The 19,667-nt window shown below is 33.2% G+C and overlaps 1 protein-coding gene across 4 annotated transcripts in view; it reads left to right on the top strand.

Annotated features, from left to right (window-relative positions):
* Nucleotides 1-10,846, top strand: part of TBC1D32 (TBC1 domain family member 32) — a 246,750-nt gene extending 235,904 nt beyond the window's left edge. For all 4 annotated transcript variants that reach the window (XM_007484498.3, XM_001379912.5, XM_007484500.3 and 1 more), the window contains one exon: nt 10,001-10,846. In XM_007484498.3, the coding sequence (XP_007484560.1) occupies nt 10,001-10,120 (120 nt within the window). In that variant the 3' untranslated portion in view covers nt 10,121-10,846. The remainder of the gene's footprint in view (nt 1-10,000) is intronic.
* Nucleotides 10,847-19,667: the final 8,821 nt, after the last annotated feature.

Genomic DNA, 19,667 nt, shown 5'->3' with positions numbered 1-19,667 from the left:
CCTAACATCAGCTCAGGTGTTTAATTTTTCAGAATAAATAACTAGTACTAAATAATGTTGGACTTGTAAGGTGTATTATTTAATAGTATAAACTTCATAAATTAATTCATTACTTAATGAAGCCTGTAAATTCAACATCTTTTAATACTTCATATGTTGTGTTCTTCTACATATCAGACTAGAAAAGATTTATTTTCTTACAAAATATTTGAACCTTTAAATAGCCTCTAAAATGTTATGTTCCTCTGCCTTTTTACTCAAGTTTTCAAGTTATTTGCAAATGGGTAAAAAATCAGAGCTACTTACAAAACTCCTTAGTTGTGCTCCAGTGAAAGCTATTGAAGCCCAGGTATCATGCTTCAAAGCGGCACAATGGTTACAAACACAAAAAGGAAACTTCCCCCCAAACAAAAGCTACAATTGTCAACAAAACCCTATTCTATGCACTAAGTCCCTGTTTTACACAGTCTTCTGTGTAAAAGTCTTCTTTTTTTTTTAATAATGAAAACCAAACAATTCAATTTTTTCTTCTCTTATATTTAACTGAAAGAAATTTGAAAAGGACTTCTTTCTTAGTTTATCATTGACTTGTTATTAGCTATTTTTATTCTGTGATTTAGTATGTAAATATTACTTTTTACAGAGAAAACAGAAGATAAATAAGATTTGAACAGTTCTACCTTCTCTTTGTTGTTAGTTATAGTCTCATCTACCCCAACCAGAGGTCCTTTTCTCTTCTTTGATTTCCCTTTTTTCTCTCAATATTGCTTACACTCTCACCCCTATTTTTTGGACTTCACTTCTCTATCTTTTAACTCATTATGAGATTTAGTATTCCTACTACCATGACAACTGAGCCACACCTTTATATTTCTCCCCTGTCAGCTAGGCTTGCCTCTGTCTTTTTGTACATTTCTCTTAAAAATCTAAGTTGTTTAATGAGATCCCTGTTTTACACTTTTGCCTCTCTATACAAATCCTATTTTCCCTCCCAATTGAAATTGTTTTCTTTTGTGTCTTCAGAATTTCAATATTAAGCAATCCTTCTTTCAGTTATTCCTACTTTGATTTTCCCCAAATCATTTTTTCCTTTGGAACTTTGCCTATCCTTCTTCTGAAGTGTTTGAAATCTGCTTTCCCCAAATTTAGCATGCCTGTCAGACTATGACCAAATTTCTTCTCTTCTATCATAAACCCTACTATGAACTAGTTAGTTTCATCTCGGTTCCCGTCCACTCCAGCAACCAGTTCTTCTCCATCAGTGAGAATCACATTCAAAATAAAATTTCTCCTTGTATGTAAGAATGATATATTCTCACTAAGGTAAAATAAGAAGTTATGAGTTGCTTTATTTTTGACAGCAAATGTCTGGGATAGTAAAGTCTCCCATTTCTATTACTTCGTACCTCTGTGTCAGGGCTTTTGATCTGTTTCTCAAATAGCTCATCTATTTCCTCTTTTTGTCTCGGTGTTCTGAAGTATATTTTAATAACAAAATAATTTATATCTCTCCCTTTGACCTTTATCCAAACATTGTTATTCTTCTCCCACTTTGGATTCTATATTTCTTCAAATGAATATACAATCTCAGTGTAAAATGTAACCCCTCCCTGCCCCCATTTTACCAATACACACTTTACATGTGCTCTTTTTTTTTTGTTCTTTCTGGTTTACATATCAACACCATATTTGTCTCATAAAAGGAATTTGGTAGAATGCCCTGTTTCTTTTGGATGTGTAGTTTCCCCACTGTAATTTATAGTAAAATCATGGGCTTTTTCCTGACCTCAACAATATATATGCGATATAATTTCCCCATTGCATTAAGATCTATAATTGCTATTGTTTGTTGCCTAAACTTTGGTGATTTCTATATAGACACTTGAGGCCATTTGTTATACTGACTCCTTTATTTCTCAGGGAGTTATTTTTCTTTTTGAAGTATAGTCTTTCCTTTTTTAGGGAACTGTTTCCTTCATTAAGTTTTCATTCTACATTGTTGATTTTCTTCTATCCTTTTCTAGCTTTTCTTCAAGTTTCTTACTATTTTTCTTATTTGTTTTTTCTATCTTTTTTTGGAGCTATTCCAGGGGATTGTTTTGGACTTGATATCCTTAAGCATTTTTCTTTGAGTCTTCATATATTTTTATTTTTGTATTGCTCTCCTTTTGTGAACTTGTATTTTGGTAATTTCTCTTATGTAGATATTTTCCTATTGTCTGGATTTTTCCATTTTGATCATTTGGGGCTTTTGCCTGTATGTTGAATTTTTTTTCATTCCTGGAGTTCTATGCTTGTATTCTGCTTAGGATCTGCTCTCCCTCTGTCTTAGTCATTCCATAGAGTTAGCCTTGTAGGCCTGCTTTATGGAGTTTTGCAGCTTTTCAGTCTTAACTGGTTGGAATTGGGTTCTGCCCAATCCTACTGTAAAAATAAAAGGCAACTATAAAACTAATAAATCAATAGATTGATTATTGATTATAAACTGACTTAGATACTCTGTTTGCCATGCTAACAAAGTATCTTCAGTTTATATCAGTGATGTGAAGCTCATAAATGAACTTCTCTTCAGGGCCAGGTGCAAGGATACTAAAGAAACTCTGGTTATAAAAAAATAAAATATTTATTAAAATGTATAAGGATAAAACAATTTCTAACTCCACCCAAATAAAACTCCCTGGTTCTGCAAGGAACCACTTCTCCTGTGTCCAAATGCTACACTGATCCTTCCTAATCTTACTAACCCAAATTTTCCCTATTCTACAATAAACTAACATTCTTGTCCTTATAATTCTTACTTTGTCTTGAAGTTATAAAAATAACAAAGGCCAACTGGCTGAGCCTTAGCAAGAACCAAGTTAGGACTCTGAGAGAGAGAGTAACTTCTCACTACCTCCCAGAGAGTAACTCCCCACACCCAGAGTGTATAACTGTCATAGAAAAACTGTTAAACTATCAATATTTGAAACTGACACTGTCTTAGATCTGCTTCATACTCCAATTCTTTCTCAAACTAGCCTCTCTACTTCCTGTCTCTAAACTAATATAACAATACTTAATTTCTAATATCCTTATACTAATGAGACTGGACCTCAGTTGATCTGAGTTCCTCCCACTGCTGCTTGTTCTATATTGCCTTGGTTTCTGCTCTTACCCTGCTGATCCTAGACTGAGCCAACTGTTCTCTTTCCCCTTCCACTTGGGCTGTATGGTGTCTGAGTCCCACTAAGGCTTGTGCAGTGCTCCCTCTTCATACCCCAGTAAGAAGACCTTCATCCTATTTCTCAACATTGTTCTGGACTGGAGCACTACTTCTCTCTTCTTTTAGTTTTGTTGCCCCAGTATTGGTTTGGGGTATTTTTCCTCCATGGTTGTTTGGAGATTGATTGGCAGACCTTGGGTATTTCTTACTTGACCATCTTGGCCTGACCTGCTGCTACTGCTATTGCCATCTGCCACTGCTGTGTGTGGTCATCTCTTCTTGATAATTTCTTAAAAGATGATTCTTTCACACCTTTTTTTTAAACATGGCTTTCAGGTAGTCCAATAATTTTTAAATTATCTCTGCGGGACCTATTTTCCAGGTTAATTTTTTTTTTTTTGCAATGAGTTCCTTTATTTTTTTTTCATTCTTTTGGTGTTGTTTGATTATTTTGTGATATCTCATGAAGTCATTAGCTTCCACTGATCCAATTCTAATTTTTAAGCAATTATTTTCTTCAGTTAGGAGAGTATTAAATGAACATCTTAGAGCTTTTTAAAATAAGCATTAATATAAGGAAGAAAGTAATTCCATTTAGCAGGCCATTTCAAGAATTCAATTAAACTTAAGGAATGTTTCTAAGTAACATGTAAGACATTATTCTAGGCACTAGAAATAAAAAGTAAAAAAGAAAATAAGACTTACTCTTAAAGAATGTCATATTTCCCAGTATATGCAAAGTACAAACTTAAGAAATAATTTAAACAGGGGAAAACATAACTAGTAGCGGGATCAGGAAAAGCTTCTCTGATGACACTAATAATGAAGAGTTTGCATATCATAATATAGTTTTAAATATATATACATATATATATAAACAGATATACACATATAAATTTATGTAAACATAATTTACATATAAATTCATATTTGTGTCTGTATCTATGTATAGTGAGATCATTATCTATATAGACTGATCCACTGAACTTAGAGAAAGAGAAATAGATGTGTCAGAGAGACACACACACACAGACTATATATTTGCTGCCAATGGGATAAGACTCTTTTGTAATAAGGAAAATCTAATATTTGGATTTTTGAAATATTTTAAAACAAAATTTTGTTCTTATGCCTCATATCAGTTATGTATGAACCCTGTATATTCCCTAAAAGAGCATTCCTATTTTATTTCTACAATCTTATTAATTTAATATTCCTGACTAACCTAATAGACTTTATATCACAATATTATGATATTGACTTTTTAAAAAATCACTTTCGTATATGGAAAGGAGAACCTGAATAATTGATAGGGTACTGAGTCTTTGTTCTCTTGTTAGTCTTTTTTTTTGTAGTAGAGAGTTAATGTGAAGTAGCAGAGAATACTTTGACTCAGAAGTCAGAAATGTGGGGTTTTAACACCTGCTCTGCCATTTATTTTCCCTAGGACCTCGAGTGAGTTTCTTTAGCCTTTGAACCTCATTTTTTTCATTTGCAAAATGGAGATAAATTTAGCATCATAGATTTTCTGTGAAAATCAAATGAGATATGTATGAAAGTGCTTCAAAAACTAAAACATGCTCTTTAAATATAAGTGATAATAATGAAATATAGCTTAGCTCTTTTGGAAGGCTGCTGAACTTGGAATCAAGAAATACCTTGGGTAAAATCCCAGCTCTAATATCTACTGTGTGTTAAATGACTGGACAGTCGGTCACTTAACCTCTCTCCTCATTTTTCTTGTCTTTAAAAAGGCAATAGTAATAATACCTACCTCTAGAAATTATTGAGAGTATTGCATGAGATAACATAGGTAAAATATTTTCTAAATGTAAAAGGAATAAGGAGGAGGAGGATCATGATATATTTAGTTATTTCAAGAATAAGGGCCTTCTGAAGCTGAAAATGATACTTGATCACTAGAACAAAAATTAAAGGAAATAATTTGTTAGAACTTGAATAAATTGTTAATTTAAATAGCTAACATTACAAACAAAATAATATATTAATACATGCAGGAAAAACTTTTTGGCATTTATGAAAAAAAGGTCACTTGTGACACCAAAAAGTAGAGGTGGAGAATTTGAACCTTTACTTATATTTTATTTAGATTATGTGTGTACTCATATTTATGTGTGTGCATATATATACACTATTATGCACACATTTATATATGATAGTCTGTGAATCAATAAAATAATGCATAATCTAAAAAATATTTTAAATGTATATTTAACATTTTACTTAAAATAGTCTTATAAGCCATTGTACTCTGATTTTATGAGCACAGATTCATTAAACTTAGTGAAACATTTTTCCCTTTGCTTAAACATTAATGTCTAAAATGTAAAACCATGTTTTTCCGATATGATTGTATCTTGGAAAATGTACTTAAAGCAAGACCCATGAATAGTCTTTATTTTAGTATTTATTTTTTTATTTAAAATGAACTTCAGTTATCAAAATATGTCACTCGATTTTTACCTAGTATTAACTAGAAAGGAATAGTAAAATTCTAGATCAAATTCTCTCATCTCTTATTGAGTTATGCATATAATGAACAATGAGTAACTCTAGAAATTTATTTTTTTAATATATTTAATATGTACTTAAATTGTTTTTTTTTTTGTTTTTTGTTGTTGTTTTTTTAATCCTTACCTCCCATCTTGGATTCAATACTGTGTATTGGTTCCAAGGCAGAAGAGTGGTAAGTGCTAGGCAATGGGAGTCAAGTGACTTTCCCAGGGTCACACAGCTAGGCAGTGTCTGAGGCCAGATTTGAACCCAGGATCTCCTTCTCTGGGCCTGATTCTCAGTCCACTGAGCCACCCAACTGCCCCCTTAAATTGTTTGTTTTTTTTTAAAGAAACTAATGCTTAATTTTTTTAAGTTATGAATGACAATTTCCTAAGTTTATGTTTTAGTGATGGTCATAGCAAGATCCTAATACATGAAAGTTGTATAAAGGAGAGAGAAATCAAGCAGTTTAACACTTCCCATACAGTTTTATATTGCTTGATTTCTCTCTTAGTTGAAAGATTATTTGTATACCAGATTCAAAGAAGCTTTTTGAAAAGGATGGGAGCGAAGGAGAGAACACAGATTGCAAAATATTAGAAAATGATTATTAAAAATGTATATTGACATGTAATCTGGAAAAAATAAAATAAAAAGATAAGATCGTAACAGAAAAAAAGAAAGAAAAGTAAAGGACAGGTGACCAATATGAATAAGTATATTAAGAGGAGTGAAAATGAATCATCTCCTAATAAGACAGAGAAGATTTTGGATTCTCAAGAGAAGATGAAATCGCAGCAGAATGTTACCAAATGTTTTGATAGAATAATAATCACTGTAGGAGTAGATTTATGGGCTGCACTGCAGAAATAATTGACAGAATACAAAAATTTGAATCTGCAGTAGCAAACCTTATCAAAGAAACAGAATAATTGGGAATGTAAATGTACAAAAGTAAAGGAAAATCTTGAATCAGAGAAGCAGAAAACAATAATGCTAAAAAAATAAGGCAAAACATTGATGGAGAGAAAAGAAAAAAGGATGTATAGAAGCCACTTGAGGACTATATCTCCCAGAAAAACATGTCATGAAAATATTTCAGACCTTCTGAACATACAAACACAAAAAGGGGAAAAAAATGCCAATCCAAAGAATTCATAGATTGGGGAATAAGAGAAAGAAAATGATACAAATTCCTTTGCTAGTGATTCTAAGACATATATTAATTAATAAAATAATTTCAGGAAATGCCCAGGAGCAAAATCTTTAAATATAAAATAAAGCAAATTTAAATAACTCAAAAACCTATTCTGCACTCATCAGAAGTCACTGGAGGGAATATAATGTGTTCTGAAGACCAAAGGAACTTAAGATATAACCCCGGTTGGCATACCCTGCAAATCTGAGCTTAATCATTAATGTAAAATGATAAATATTTAAGAAAAAGGAGTATTTGGGGACAGCTAGGTGGCTCAATGAATAACAAGCCAGGCCTAGAGATGGGAGATCCTGGGTTTTGATCTGGTCTCAGATACTTCCTAGCTGTGTGACTCTGGGCAAGTCACTTTACCGCCCCCCCTCCACATTACTTACATTACTTACAGTCCTTACTGCTCCTCTGCCTTAGAACCAGTACATAGTAATGATTATGAGATATAAGGAAAGGATTTTTAAAAGGTACAATAAAAAGATGTATCTGAGGTAGTCCTATAATGAAAAGCAGACAACACGTAAAATTAAGATGAAAGAGTAGTTGGGGGAGAGGATAGATACCCAGTTGAGTGCTTGGTAGAAGACATCTGGAGCAAGCCTGGAAAAGAAAGCAAACTGACTAACCTGGGTGCCTTCCTTAAGTGGAAGTTGTATGAAGAGCGGTCCAAGTCAGAAGGAGAGATGAAAGGCGACAGTGGAAGTCAGTAGAAGTGATAGTGGACGAATAGACCTGAAACATGACTAAGATCTCACAATACCTTACCTACAGGTGAATCAATATTTTTCTTTTCTTTGGGTGGGGCTAAAGTGAAGAATAGAGCTCTTAAAAGAGAGGAGAAGAAAAAGAGGAGGATTTGTGGGATAATTAAGTCAAAGATTTACTCTGCTTTTGCACCTAAATCCATGAAAGAAATATTAACTGTTATATAAGATGATCTAGACAGCAATATAGATAATAGTGGAAAACTCTGAAAAATCTAACAGAAAATTAAAAGAAAATATGGAATTGAATAAATATCAACAAATATCCATATATGTGTTCATATTTGTTCAATTATTTCCTTTTGTTTAATTTTCTCTATATTTTTATTTTATATATGTATATGCAACTTTTATAAAAATTATAATAGGATCCAGAGATATAAGTAAATTACACATTTTAATGTAATTGAATTTAAAAGTAAAAATAAAAAGCAAAAATAATAAATCTTAAATATGTTATAAAATAATAAAAATATTAATCAGTTTTAAAAGCATAAAGAAAACAGAACAAAATGGAGACTTGACAGTGAAGCCCCTATATCATAGAAATACTTAATAATTGTGTGAAAGAAATTTCTTATTCTTTTAAAAGACTAATTAAATTGACAAACATTTAGCAGAGCTGACTAAAAGAAAAGAAAGAATTGATTTTGTTTTGGTTTGGTTTTCATGTAAGGCTTACTTCCACAATTAGATCTTAAACTTCTTGAAACTAGGAATTAGGTACAGTTTTGTGTACTTCTTTACTCTTGCATTCTGATTAATTCCCTAAAGCCTGGCTTTCTGTCTTATCATTAAAGCAAAACTAATCTCAAAAATTACCAATGTCCTCTTCATCACCAAAATCAATGGCCTTTTCTCTATCCTTCTTGACTTCTCTGTAGCCTTTAATGCCTTCTTTCCCTGATAATCTCTTTTCTTGAGGTTATTGGGACACTACTCTCTTGGTTCTCCTCCCTATCCCATCATTCCTCAGTTTCCCCTAGTGGCTCTACATCTAAATGTGGGGGTCCCACAGGACTCTATTCTTGGACTTCTTTTCCTTTTCTACTATATTACTTGTCCATCTCATTTTCTCCTATGGATTCTATTATAATTTCTATGCTGATAATTCTCAAATCTACCTATTCAGCCCTACCTGATGTACTAACCTCCAGTCTTACATTTCCAAATTGGGGCTCTTAATTGGATATCCTGCAGACATCTTAAATTCAACATGTCTAAAAATGAACCCATCATCTTTCCCCTTTCCAAACTTCCCTATTTTTGTTGAAGAAATCAACATTCTTCTAGTCCCACAAACTCACAACTTTGGGGTCAGGCATTAAACCCTACTTCCTCTTTCCCGTACATCCAATCTGTTCTAGATCTCTTCATTTCACCCTCACATCATTTATCACATATGTCCCATCTCTGCCACTGTGATTAGTAGGTTTTAAAATTGCATTGTGTAGTCCATGAATGCCTGATTTCATTTTCATATCTGATATTGACTTCTTTGATTGGCCTCAATTAGACCCAGCCCAAAATAAAAATTGCCCTGGCAGTGTAGGTAGACTGTAACATCTTACCCACAAAGAATTATACAGAAGTGGCATAAAAGATGTCAATGGAAGGATTTATGAAAAGGAAGTAGACTAGTTATTTGGTGAAAGCAAAGATAACTGACAGCTTGGCATCTACAGTATTTCAGGATAGCTAGCCTATTAAATGAACAGCTTTAGGAGATTTATGGGAAGATATGGACAAGAACTGTAGGGTAAGAATGGTTTGCAATCTTGATTACTAAAAGGGTCATCCATGTCAATGAAATCAAAGACCCTCACCCCCAAAAAAACATTTAGTCTCCTGTAAGGTTTTGTTCTTGCTGATGGGTATTCTCTTTAAGTTGGAAGGTGGGGGGAAATGAAATAAATATAATAATTATGAAACTCCAGCAAAATAGTAATCTATATGAATCTACCAAAAATTTCGTGCTGGCATTTTGCTTGGGACATAAACATTAAAGCAAGGTTGATATCTCAGTGATTCTAAAAGTGAGCTTTTTGGAAACATAGCTATAAGGCCAATATACTTTGTAATCCAGAGGCAAAATATAGTATTATTTTTTAGGAGATGATCTTTAGAAGCATTTTAAGACAAATTTATGTAGATTATTGAATGTTGTTTGTTGGATTTGTAAATTATAAAGGGACATTTCATAGGAGGTTTTTGGTACAGAAAATACAGTTTATTTTACAATGCTGCCTGATGGAAGATACTCTTGATTTCAAAGTTAATGAATTTCCCTTTGTATTGTTTGGGCAGGAGGAATCTCTTCATGGATTTCGAGTGAGTGACTACTTTGAATACATGGAAAACTTGGAACAAAACTATAGGCCCTTGCTACTACAGGACATGAGGAGCATTCGAGTGCAAAGCATGTAGCTCCATTGAACTACCATTTCGATTTCATGTTTTAGTAATTCTTTAAGGGCTGCTGATTGTTTTATATTGTATCCATAAAAATGCACATTTTGTGAATACACATATTATAAAATCAATAATGAGGTTCTGTAAATATTACATAGTATTTTCAAGAAGGCATTATCTCAATTGGGGACCTGAAATGAATTCATTTTTCTAGGCTGCTTTAAAATTGCCAGTAGATTGCTTTAGTGCCTGCCCTACCTGACTTGTGATCTTTATTTATCTTTTCTAGGTGTCAATCCCATACCACCCCAATTTATTCCAATCTAGTCTTTGTCATCTGACTGAAATATTATTAGTGCATTGTCAATTAAAAAGCAGTGGTGAAAATAATCACCTCACTAATCTGCATCTGTAGACACAAGAAAAGATAACTGACTTCTTTATTCATGGCTCTCATTGTAGAAGATTCCTATTTCTATTCTACATGTAGAAGAACAGAAAAGAGGCAAAGACACTGCTATCTCCATACCAAATTGTTCTCTAAAAGTTAGTATCTGATGCCTAGATCCATGAATAAGTTTTCATATGAAAATCTCTACCCTTCTTACTCAAAGATAAATTGCTTATTCCATTCTGTTGAGCATTCTCCTATTGTTCTTTGACATGATTTCTTTAGTGATTGATCTGATCTGGATTGCCTTTGAAGTAGGAAATTAAAGCACTGATTTCTGAATTAGTGAACATGTTTTTTTTCCTCTTATTTGAATGGAAGTTGTCCTTAAGAAAAATTCCCCTGTATCAGTATGACTTACTTCAGTTTATTTTCATGTAGCATAACTGTCATCATTTCTTATTTATGAAGAGTCTTTAAGAGTATAGAATTGTGACAGAGGCTGGCACATAAGAAAAGTGCCAGATGGAAGAGCGTGTGGAACTGATCACCTCAACAGGGGAGGGGCCCCAGGAGTTTGGAATCTTGAGGAGCAGAAGAATCTGTCTGGGAGAGGAGTTGGTCTCACTGTTGGGAGAAGCTGAAGTGAGAAGGTGGAAAAAGATTTTCTCCTGAGGGTTACTCATTTTTTCTGGTCTGTGACTGGAAATCTTTCCCCCCAACATTTCCCAATTGAAAAGACTAATGAAGAAGAAACCTGAGAAAGACATTTTAAACCTCTGTCCGACTTTACTTCAACTCCTGTTGCCTTGAGTCTGAACTGTGGCCAAGGGGCCAACCCAGGGTGAGTCAACCTGACTTTCTCTCAGGGAGCTTAGGCTGCCAAAACCTGAGTTCCCCCCAAACTTGAGGAGGGAGGGGAAAGGGTTTAGATAGAGACAGGGACCCCTTTTCCCCTACTTTCCTCTCCAATTATTTCCCTGCTAGTTATTCCTTTGTATTATCCTGATTGAGTTGACATTAAAATAGTTCTTTTCCCCAAGCTATGAATCAAGTGTGAGTGAACAGATCAAGGGCAGAACCTTTGATCTTGAGTAGTGGAAGGGGGACAGGAGGGACAGAAGAATCTGGGAGAGCAGCCTTAGCTAAGGAGGGAAGATAGAAAGGGGAAAATCTTCAAACCCCCTCTCCTCTCTGAGCCAACCTTAAACATCAGCTGTCTCCCCTTAATCCTGCTTTGAAAAGGGAGGTCTCCTCTCTTTCCCCTTCTCAAGACTGAAAAATTTAGCCCCTTGAATACAGAATAAAACTACACATTAAATAACTGTTATTTTCAGTAGAACCTTTCATTTTGAACAATGTAGTCCAATAGTAACATCTTGTTTTAAAATTTAACTTGAACAACTTTTTCACCAAGCTCTTCTACCTAACTTACCCATTTTCAACCACTTTATAAAAAAAAAATGGCTTTTAGCAAGCCCTTTCTCATTTTTGTAGAAGAGATAACTATCATGAGGTGTGAAGACTTGGATAATATTTAGTTCTTTGATTTTAAACAGCCACCAACTTCCAAAATCAGATTTCATGATAAAAATGCCAATATGACCTTATGAAGAATATCCTTCCTACAAGGTAGCTGTAAAGTCTATTTAAAAAATAGAGCAAGTTACATGACATACTTTTACATTTTATCCATGGCTCATGTTAATTTAGCTAGAGAGTCCTTTAGATGACCCAAAACACATACCCTTGTCCACTTTCAAGCTTAATTTTCAAAACCTATTCCACAGAACCTGTAATATAACTTTATGGTTCCCTTTCTTCCCATTATATTCCTGACTTATTGTTGTTGGTCCTAAGAAACTTATAGCTCCTTATTTCTTTTTAAAAGCAGTTCCACAGTAATTGGAAATATGAAATGGAAAAAGGAGAAACAATAAATTAATTTTAGAGTGTTCATTGCTGCTTTTGATTGGAAACTGAGGTAGGATGTAATACACCAAAATTGCACTTTTGGAAGGCTCAACTTCAGCTAGAGCCAGGAGACTTACTTTTTCATTGGAGAAGTAAGTAATGCTGAGTGAATAACTGCCTAATGATTTAGTTAGTGGAAGGCAGTTAAAAAATATTCTAGTCTATGTGATAGCTATTGTAAACTTGTTTTATATGAATTATTTTGTTTTATCACTGTAGTTGAAGAAAATAATTAAGGATGACCCACCTTTTGATATACTTTTTCTTTTCCTTTTGATTATTTAATTCATAATCCTAAGGCAGGAACAATTTACATAATACATATATATATAGATAGATAGATACACACATACATATATATGTTTAAAATATACTAAACCATGTTTTATGGAATAGCATGTAATCATTTGTGAAGTTTTAAAAACAATAATGTTTACAGTTTTGGATAATTACTCCCACATACTTCATATTGATAGTATATGGTGTGTAATAAGTCAGAGAAATTCATAGTGAATTATATAGGAATATCTTAGTGAATTCATAGGAATATCTTCTGTGTTCACTTAAGAGAGCGCCTAAATGTGTTATATTTCAGATAGTTGATTTTTTATATTTCCTAGAAAGCAAAGAAATTTACTTTCAGTAGTTCTTCCCATCTCATCCTCATCCCCACCAATCTGTTCCACCTGATTATTTAGCTAATTAGAGCAGACTAGAGATAGAGGATTAATTCCAAACCTGCTGCTATTGACATCAGACTGATACTACATAGACATCACAGAATATTTACTCATACCTGTGAAGGATGAAATTACTCCACAGGGACCAAAGCTGATAATGGACATTTGATCTATTTATTGTGTGTTAAGAAAGAGAATAATTACAGGAATAGATTAAATATAAAACCTATAGAAGTATATCTGGTACTCTAGCAAATGTATTTAATGCATGTGATATCCTCAAACATAAAAACTCCAGCCATTATGATAAGGACTCAGTACAGGTATTCCTTCCACATTGCAAGGATTCAGGGTGTGGCATGCCTGCAATATGAAAAATCTGAATAAAATTTTGTGTCCCTCCCTTCATACTAGAGAAGTCTACATTTTTTCTTTTTCTTCTTTCTTTTATATTCTTACAGTACCTTACTGTAAAATTTGAGTTACATGTTTGATCATAGACTTCATGTAGGTCAATGTTAAGATATCACTACATTTGTAACCTTTGTGTGTTGTCTGCTGGCTTTCACGTTCTTTTTATCAGTTAATTTTTTACTTATTTTAGCTTTAAAAATAAATTGTATATATTTGTGTTATTAAAATTAAAATGTTAGTATACAATATGATACATATATTTTATGCTTTTCTGAGTTTCTAAATTTTGTGTGTGTTATCACATGGCCTTTTGGTGTTGGAGACAGCTTCTGCAAAACTCCCCCCAAATTCCCACTTAATTTCCTATGTAGTCTGAGCTATATTGAAACCATGAATGGGAAAATCAATAAGGTAAGGGATACCTGCATGGGAAAACTATAATATTATAGAAGAAAATGGATTTAGACCAACACCTCATACCTTATTTCAGCATAAACTGCACATAGACACGTAACCTAAATGATCCAATATAAATTCCTCTATTTGGTATTCATAATCTGCCCCTCCCCTATAGATCCAAATCAATACTAACTAATCAAAAGTTAAAAATAAAATCCCATCTTACCAAAGCAATTCATCTAAGAAATTATTTCTTATGAAAATTAGGATTCATACCAGAGATGCAAATATGGTTTCATATTTGGAAAGCAATCAACATAACTAATCTCATTAAAATCAATAAATCTCAATAGACACATAAAAAGCCTTTGACAAAAATATAATATTCCTTTATGCTAAAGTATTCACTGAATAGCTGTGTAAATGAAGAAGCATAGACACAGACAAAAAGTTGGATCTGCAAAAGCAATGAGAGCTCAGAACTTTTGGAACTCACAAATCATCGGAGGAGGGGAGACTGTTCCAATGGAACCTTGAAGGAAGGCACTTAGGATTCCAGGGGCCTGAGAAGGGACTTGGCTGTTTCTGCCTAAATGTGGAAGACAGACCTCCTTCATCTCTTCTCTCACCATGGCCTTCTACCTATACTGTGAGCTGAAGATATATTTGGTCTTGCCCAGAACAGACTTGTTAGCAGTGCTGTGAATATCTACCCTTAGGGGGAGATAATTTTGTTTTCTGAATTGACTTTATTTCAAAGCCTTCAATCAACAAGATAACTTAGAATTAGGGAGACCCTAATTTCCCTCTTTCCCCAACCTCATCTTAGCCCCTTCTCCCCAAAGAGTTAAAGATCCTTTATTTAAAGTACTAGTGGTAGGATTGGGTATTAGTGGGAAATTTTCCAACTAACATCTGTGAGAAAATATTCATGCAGACAGTTGGAAAGGAAGAAACAGGAAGTAGTGTAGGGGAGGGGCTCAAGATTCAGTCTCTTTCTTTTGCTTACTTCCTGGTGCAACATCTATAAATTCCCCCCTATAATTCACCAAATTTTCATCTCTAGTACATAGCCTTAGAGGAGCCTTTTTGTTGTTAATATTTTTATGAGGGTTAAGTGGGTTAATTTGGTGACTTTAGTTATAGGAGACCAGTTGTCCTGTGCAGTAGCAAAATCTGGGTGCATCTCTGCATCAACCCCAGGTCAGGCAAGGTATTGTAGAGAAGAAGAACAAAGCAGGCATAAGTCTCACATAGCCCAGCTTCATGTGCAAAAAGTCACATGAGATAGTGGGAGCTTCTTTTGTTACTTAAATTTACTCAAGATAATTTCTATTCTCTGTGGATTCATAGTTCACATTCACAGGTTCTGGCTCCTACCATTCAGAAATAAAATATAGGAACCAATGGAAATCCATTTCCAAATCAGTACAAAATACATTAAATATTTGGGACTCAATCTAATAAATAACACAAAATACATATATGGATTTCAGTTGCAAAATGTTCTTTAAAGAAATACAAACAATTTTATTAGCTATAGAAAACTTATATGCTCATGGCTAGGTCATGCCAATATAATAAAAATGACTACTGCAAAAGTTAACTTGTAGTTTTCATGTTATACCAATTAAACTATCAAAAGCATTTTATAGGTTAGTACATATTTAATCTTCATGGATTATTCTTTAAGCTTTTAAGGATTTGAGACTATGTGATGAACCCCTGCCACTCAGTGAGCAAATAGAAGAAGAAAATGACAGGTAGTCAGTGAGCAGGTAGGAATAGTAGAAAGAATAGTGATTTTATAATCATAGTTATCTTTGTCTACATTCTGCCTCTGTCCTTAAAGTTACCTGTTTGACTTTGGAAAAGTCTCTTAACTATTAGTTTTCTTATCTGTAAAATGAGGAATTTGGGCCAAATGACCTATAAATTATTTTCTAGCTCTCAATCTGTGATCCTGAGACTCTGTGACTCTCTATCATCTGTCTATGTAGGCTCAAGAATGGACTCATGAGGTGCTCTCAGTCACTATTAATTAAAAAAATACAAATTAAAATAATTCTGATGTACTACCTCACACCTATCAGACTGATTAATATGACAAAAAAATTAGAAATGTTGGAGGGGACATAGGAAAACTGGAACACAAATACACTGTTGATGGAGTTATGCGCTGATACAACCATGCTGAGAAACAGTTTGGAACCATGTGCATACCCTTTGACTTAGCAATATCACTACTAGATCTATTCCAAAGAGATCAAAGACAGGAGGAAAGGACCTCCTTGTACCAAAATATTTATAGCAGCTCTTTTTTGTGGTGCCAAAAAATGGAAACTGAAGGGATGACCATCAGTTGGGGAATGTCTGAATAAGTTATCATATGTTTTTAATGGAATATTAATGTGCCATAAGAAATGATGAACAGGAAGATCATTAAAAAAAAAAACTAGAAAAACTAATTTGACATGATACAAAGGGGGGAGTAAGCAGAACCAGGGGAATGTTATAAACTAACAGCAATAATTTACAACATTCAGCTGTGAAAGACTTAACCATTATCAGCAATGCATAGATCCAAGATACCTCCAAGAAACTCATCATTTACTGCATAGAAGGAATCAATGGAGTCAATGCAGATTAAAGAATACAATTAATTTTCTACTTTATTTCCTTTATGGGTTTTTTTCTTGTATATGCAATATGTGTCTTCTTTCACAACATGATGGGCATGCAAATATATATTACATGATAACACATGTGTAACCTTTATCATATTACCAGCCATCTCAGGTAGAGGAAAAGTAGAGGGAAAAGGAGAACATAGATTGTAAAATATCAGAAAATAATTTTTTATAATTGTATCTCTGGGTAATCAGGAAAAAATATAATTTAAAAAATAATGTACTCATGAAATTCTTATCAATTTTGTAAGTGAAAGTGAAGACAAAGAAAAAGATATGTAGATATCATACACACAGATGACATAATGGCTCTCATAAAAGTGGAAGGACAACTATACATCATAAAAAAAGAGCCATAGCAAAACGAAATTTCAAAAAATGTCGCATGGACTGAGAACAATTCCAAGTGTATCCTTTTAAAGAAGATATGAAAAGAAAGTAAGAAATAAAAATAAACAGAGGAAACCAGGTAAATTTGGAATTCACTGAAGTCACAAATGTTAGTATATAGATACAACAACCCCTTAGTTTTACAGAAAACCTTGAAAACAAGACAAGACTGATTAAGCAGGTTTTTACTTTATTGCTGTTATTATGTACAGTGTTCTCCTGGTTCAGCTCATTTCACTTTTTATCACTTCATATGTCTTTCCAAGTTTGTTTGTTTGGTTTTTTTAACAATCATCTTAAATTTCTTAATTACTTAGGCTCATAACTTTGGAATCAAGTTTGATATCTCCCTCCACCCTAGCTCCTCATATTAAGTCAATTATCAAGTTTTGCCAACTTTTTCTTTAGCACACCCATTCAATATGTAACTTCTTTTCGATTTAATTTCCACTGCTTTATTCCAGTCCCTCTTTCCCTTTTATATCTTATTACTATAATTGTCATCTTACTAATACTTCCAATCTGCCTTACACAAATGATCCTTTTTTTAAAATGCCTGGCTTTCCTCATATCAGCCTCCTTTTAAGTTTGTTTGTTTTTAGCTTAGCCTTTCAGACTCACCACAATTTGGCCACAGGCTACCTAATTATTATCATTTTTAAGTTTAAAATTTAACTTCAATTCTTTAATTCTGCCAGAATCATGAGTCTTGGAGATATACAAATTACTAAATGGTTGACTTGGGAAAATAATTTAAACTTGCTTGACCTGTTTCTTTGTCTGCAAAATGAAAGATTGAATCATAAACCATTTATTCCAATTCTAAGATATTCATGACTTTCTAGAAGTCATTAAATGGACATTCCAACATCCTTATATTTTTTATCCTTTATCTGGAATGACCTCCTTGTTTCTCCTCTGTCTTTTGTAATCTTAACCCTATTCAAGATTCAGTTAAGGGGGCATCTGGGTGGCTCAGTGGATTAAGAGTCAGGCCCAGAGACGAGATATCCTGGGTTCAAATATGGCCTCAGACACTTCCTAGCTGTGGAAGACCCTGGGCAAGTCAATTGACCCCCATTGCCTAGCCTTTACCACTCTTCTGTCTTGGAACCAATACACAGTATTGATTCTAAGAAGTAAGGTAAGGGATTAAAAGAAAAAAAAAAAGATCCAGTTCAAGTCTCTCCCTAATCCACAGTGGTTTTCCTTTCTTGCAAATCTTTACCACTTATCATTTAAATGTTTTACTTGCACCTAAGTCTTAACATATCATTTTATATTAACTTATAATATTAATATTTAATTCACATTGCTAAAATATATGCTCTTTGAGAATATAGAACATTTTTATATTTCATTATATTTCTCATAATGTAAAGAACAGGATACTATGAAAAAATAGTAGTTTATAATTTATATCTAGAAACATAAAGTATAAATAGACATCAGAATATTAATATATTTATAATATGTCTCTTTCCCCCCGAATACTTCAATTAGGGCCAAAATCTTTATAGCTAGTCTGGGGCAGAAGCAAGATGTGAAAACTCATTTTCTCCTAATATAACCAGAATTAATGATTTGGTTCCCTGATCAGCCCACAAAAGCCTATTTAATTCATCATATAATTGAAATAACCTAATTTTGTAACAGTATTGTTTTTTACTATTTTAAAGTACAGATGTATAGTAATAGCTATATAATAGGTCAGTTAGGCATCTTGGAGCTGGCATTGCTGCCTATTCACCATTTTATAATATTTTAATAAAATAAATATATTCTAATTTCCAAAAGAATAGCTTATAATTGAATTTTGGTACTCATGTCAAAATTATAAGACTTTGTATTTGAGTCCCCCACTCTTACCATTTTTATAGTATCCTTGAGAAATTTAATTTAGCTGTTGATTTCAATTTCTTTATCCCCAAAATGAGGATATTAATCATTATCATAGTTAGTTGTAGAAAAAAATAAACTTTGTAAAACTTAAGTGTTTATTTGTGTTTGTAAAACATTGTTAATTGGCTTAGAACTACATGAAGATAAAACATAAACATAAAAAACAAAAAAAGATAAAACATAAACATCTAACATAAAAATAGTTGGGGGTTTTTACAAATAATTTTAAAAAATGTATATATTCTTTATGCTCTGGGACTGGTCTCTGGGCTTGCCTTCTGGGAAGCTTGCTCTTCCCCTCTGATAAAAGGCTGGGATCAGTGCCAGCTATTGCTATTTTTGCTAGTGCTCTATTACTGCAGATGATTGCATTGCTTAGTTGATAGCAATGCATCAGCCACCCAATGACAGTGTCCTCATTTGACTGTGAACTAGGGATGAAAGAAAATTACATGAAGTGAGTAGTTTCTGAGGTTTTTGGCTTTGCCCAAAGGGAAAGCAGGAAAAGTCCATTTCTTCTGCAGTTTAGACCTCAACAAAATAAGAATGAAGACCCAGAGAACAGCAGAAATTTGGTCCTGTGCTCATCAGTTCTTTTTGTTTGTTTGTTTGTTTGTTTCAACAATGGGATAATTGATAATACTAATAAGAAAAGTAACAAAAACTATAGTATTATATGAATAGGTGCCCCAAAAAAGCCTTTGAAAAAATATAGCAGTCAT

The sequence above is a fragment of the Monodelphis domestica genome, chromosome 2 (genome assembly GCF_027887165.1).
Source record: "Monodelphis domestica isolate mMonDom1 chromosome 2, mMonDom1.pri, whole genome shotgun sequence".
In the NCBI taxonomy this organism is placed as follows: Eukaryota; Metazoa; Chordata; class Mammalia; order Didelphimorphia; family Didelphidae; genus Monodelphis; species Monodelphis domestica.
Note: the sequence above shows the minus strand (reverse complement) of the source record. Positions and strands in the feature narration are given on the sequence as shown.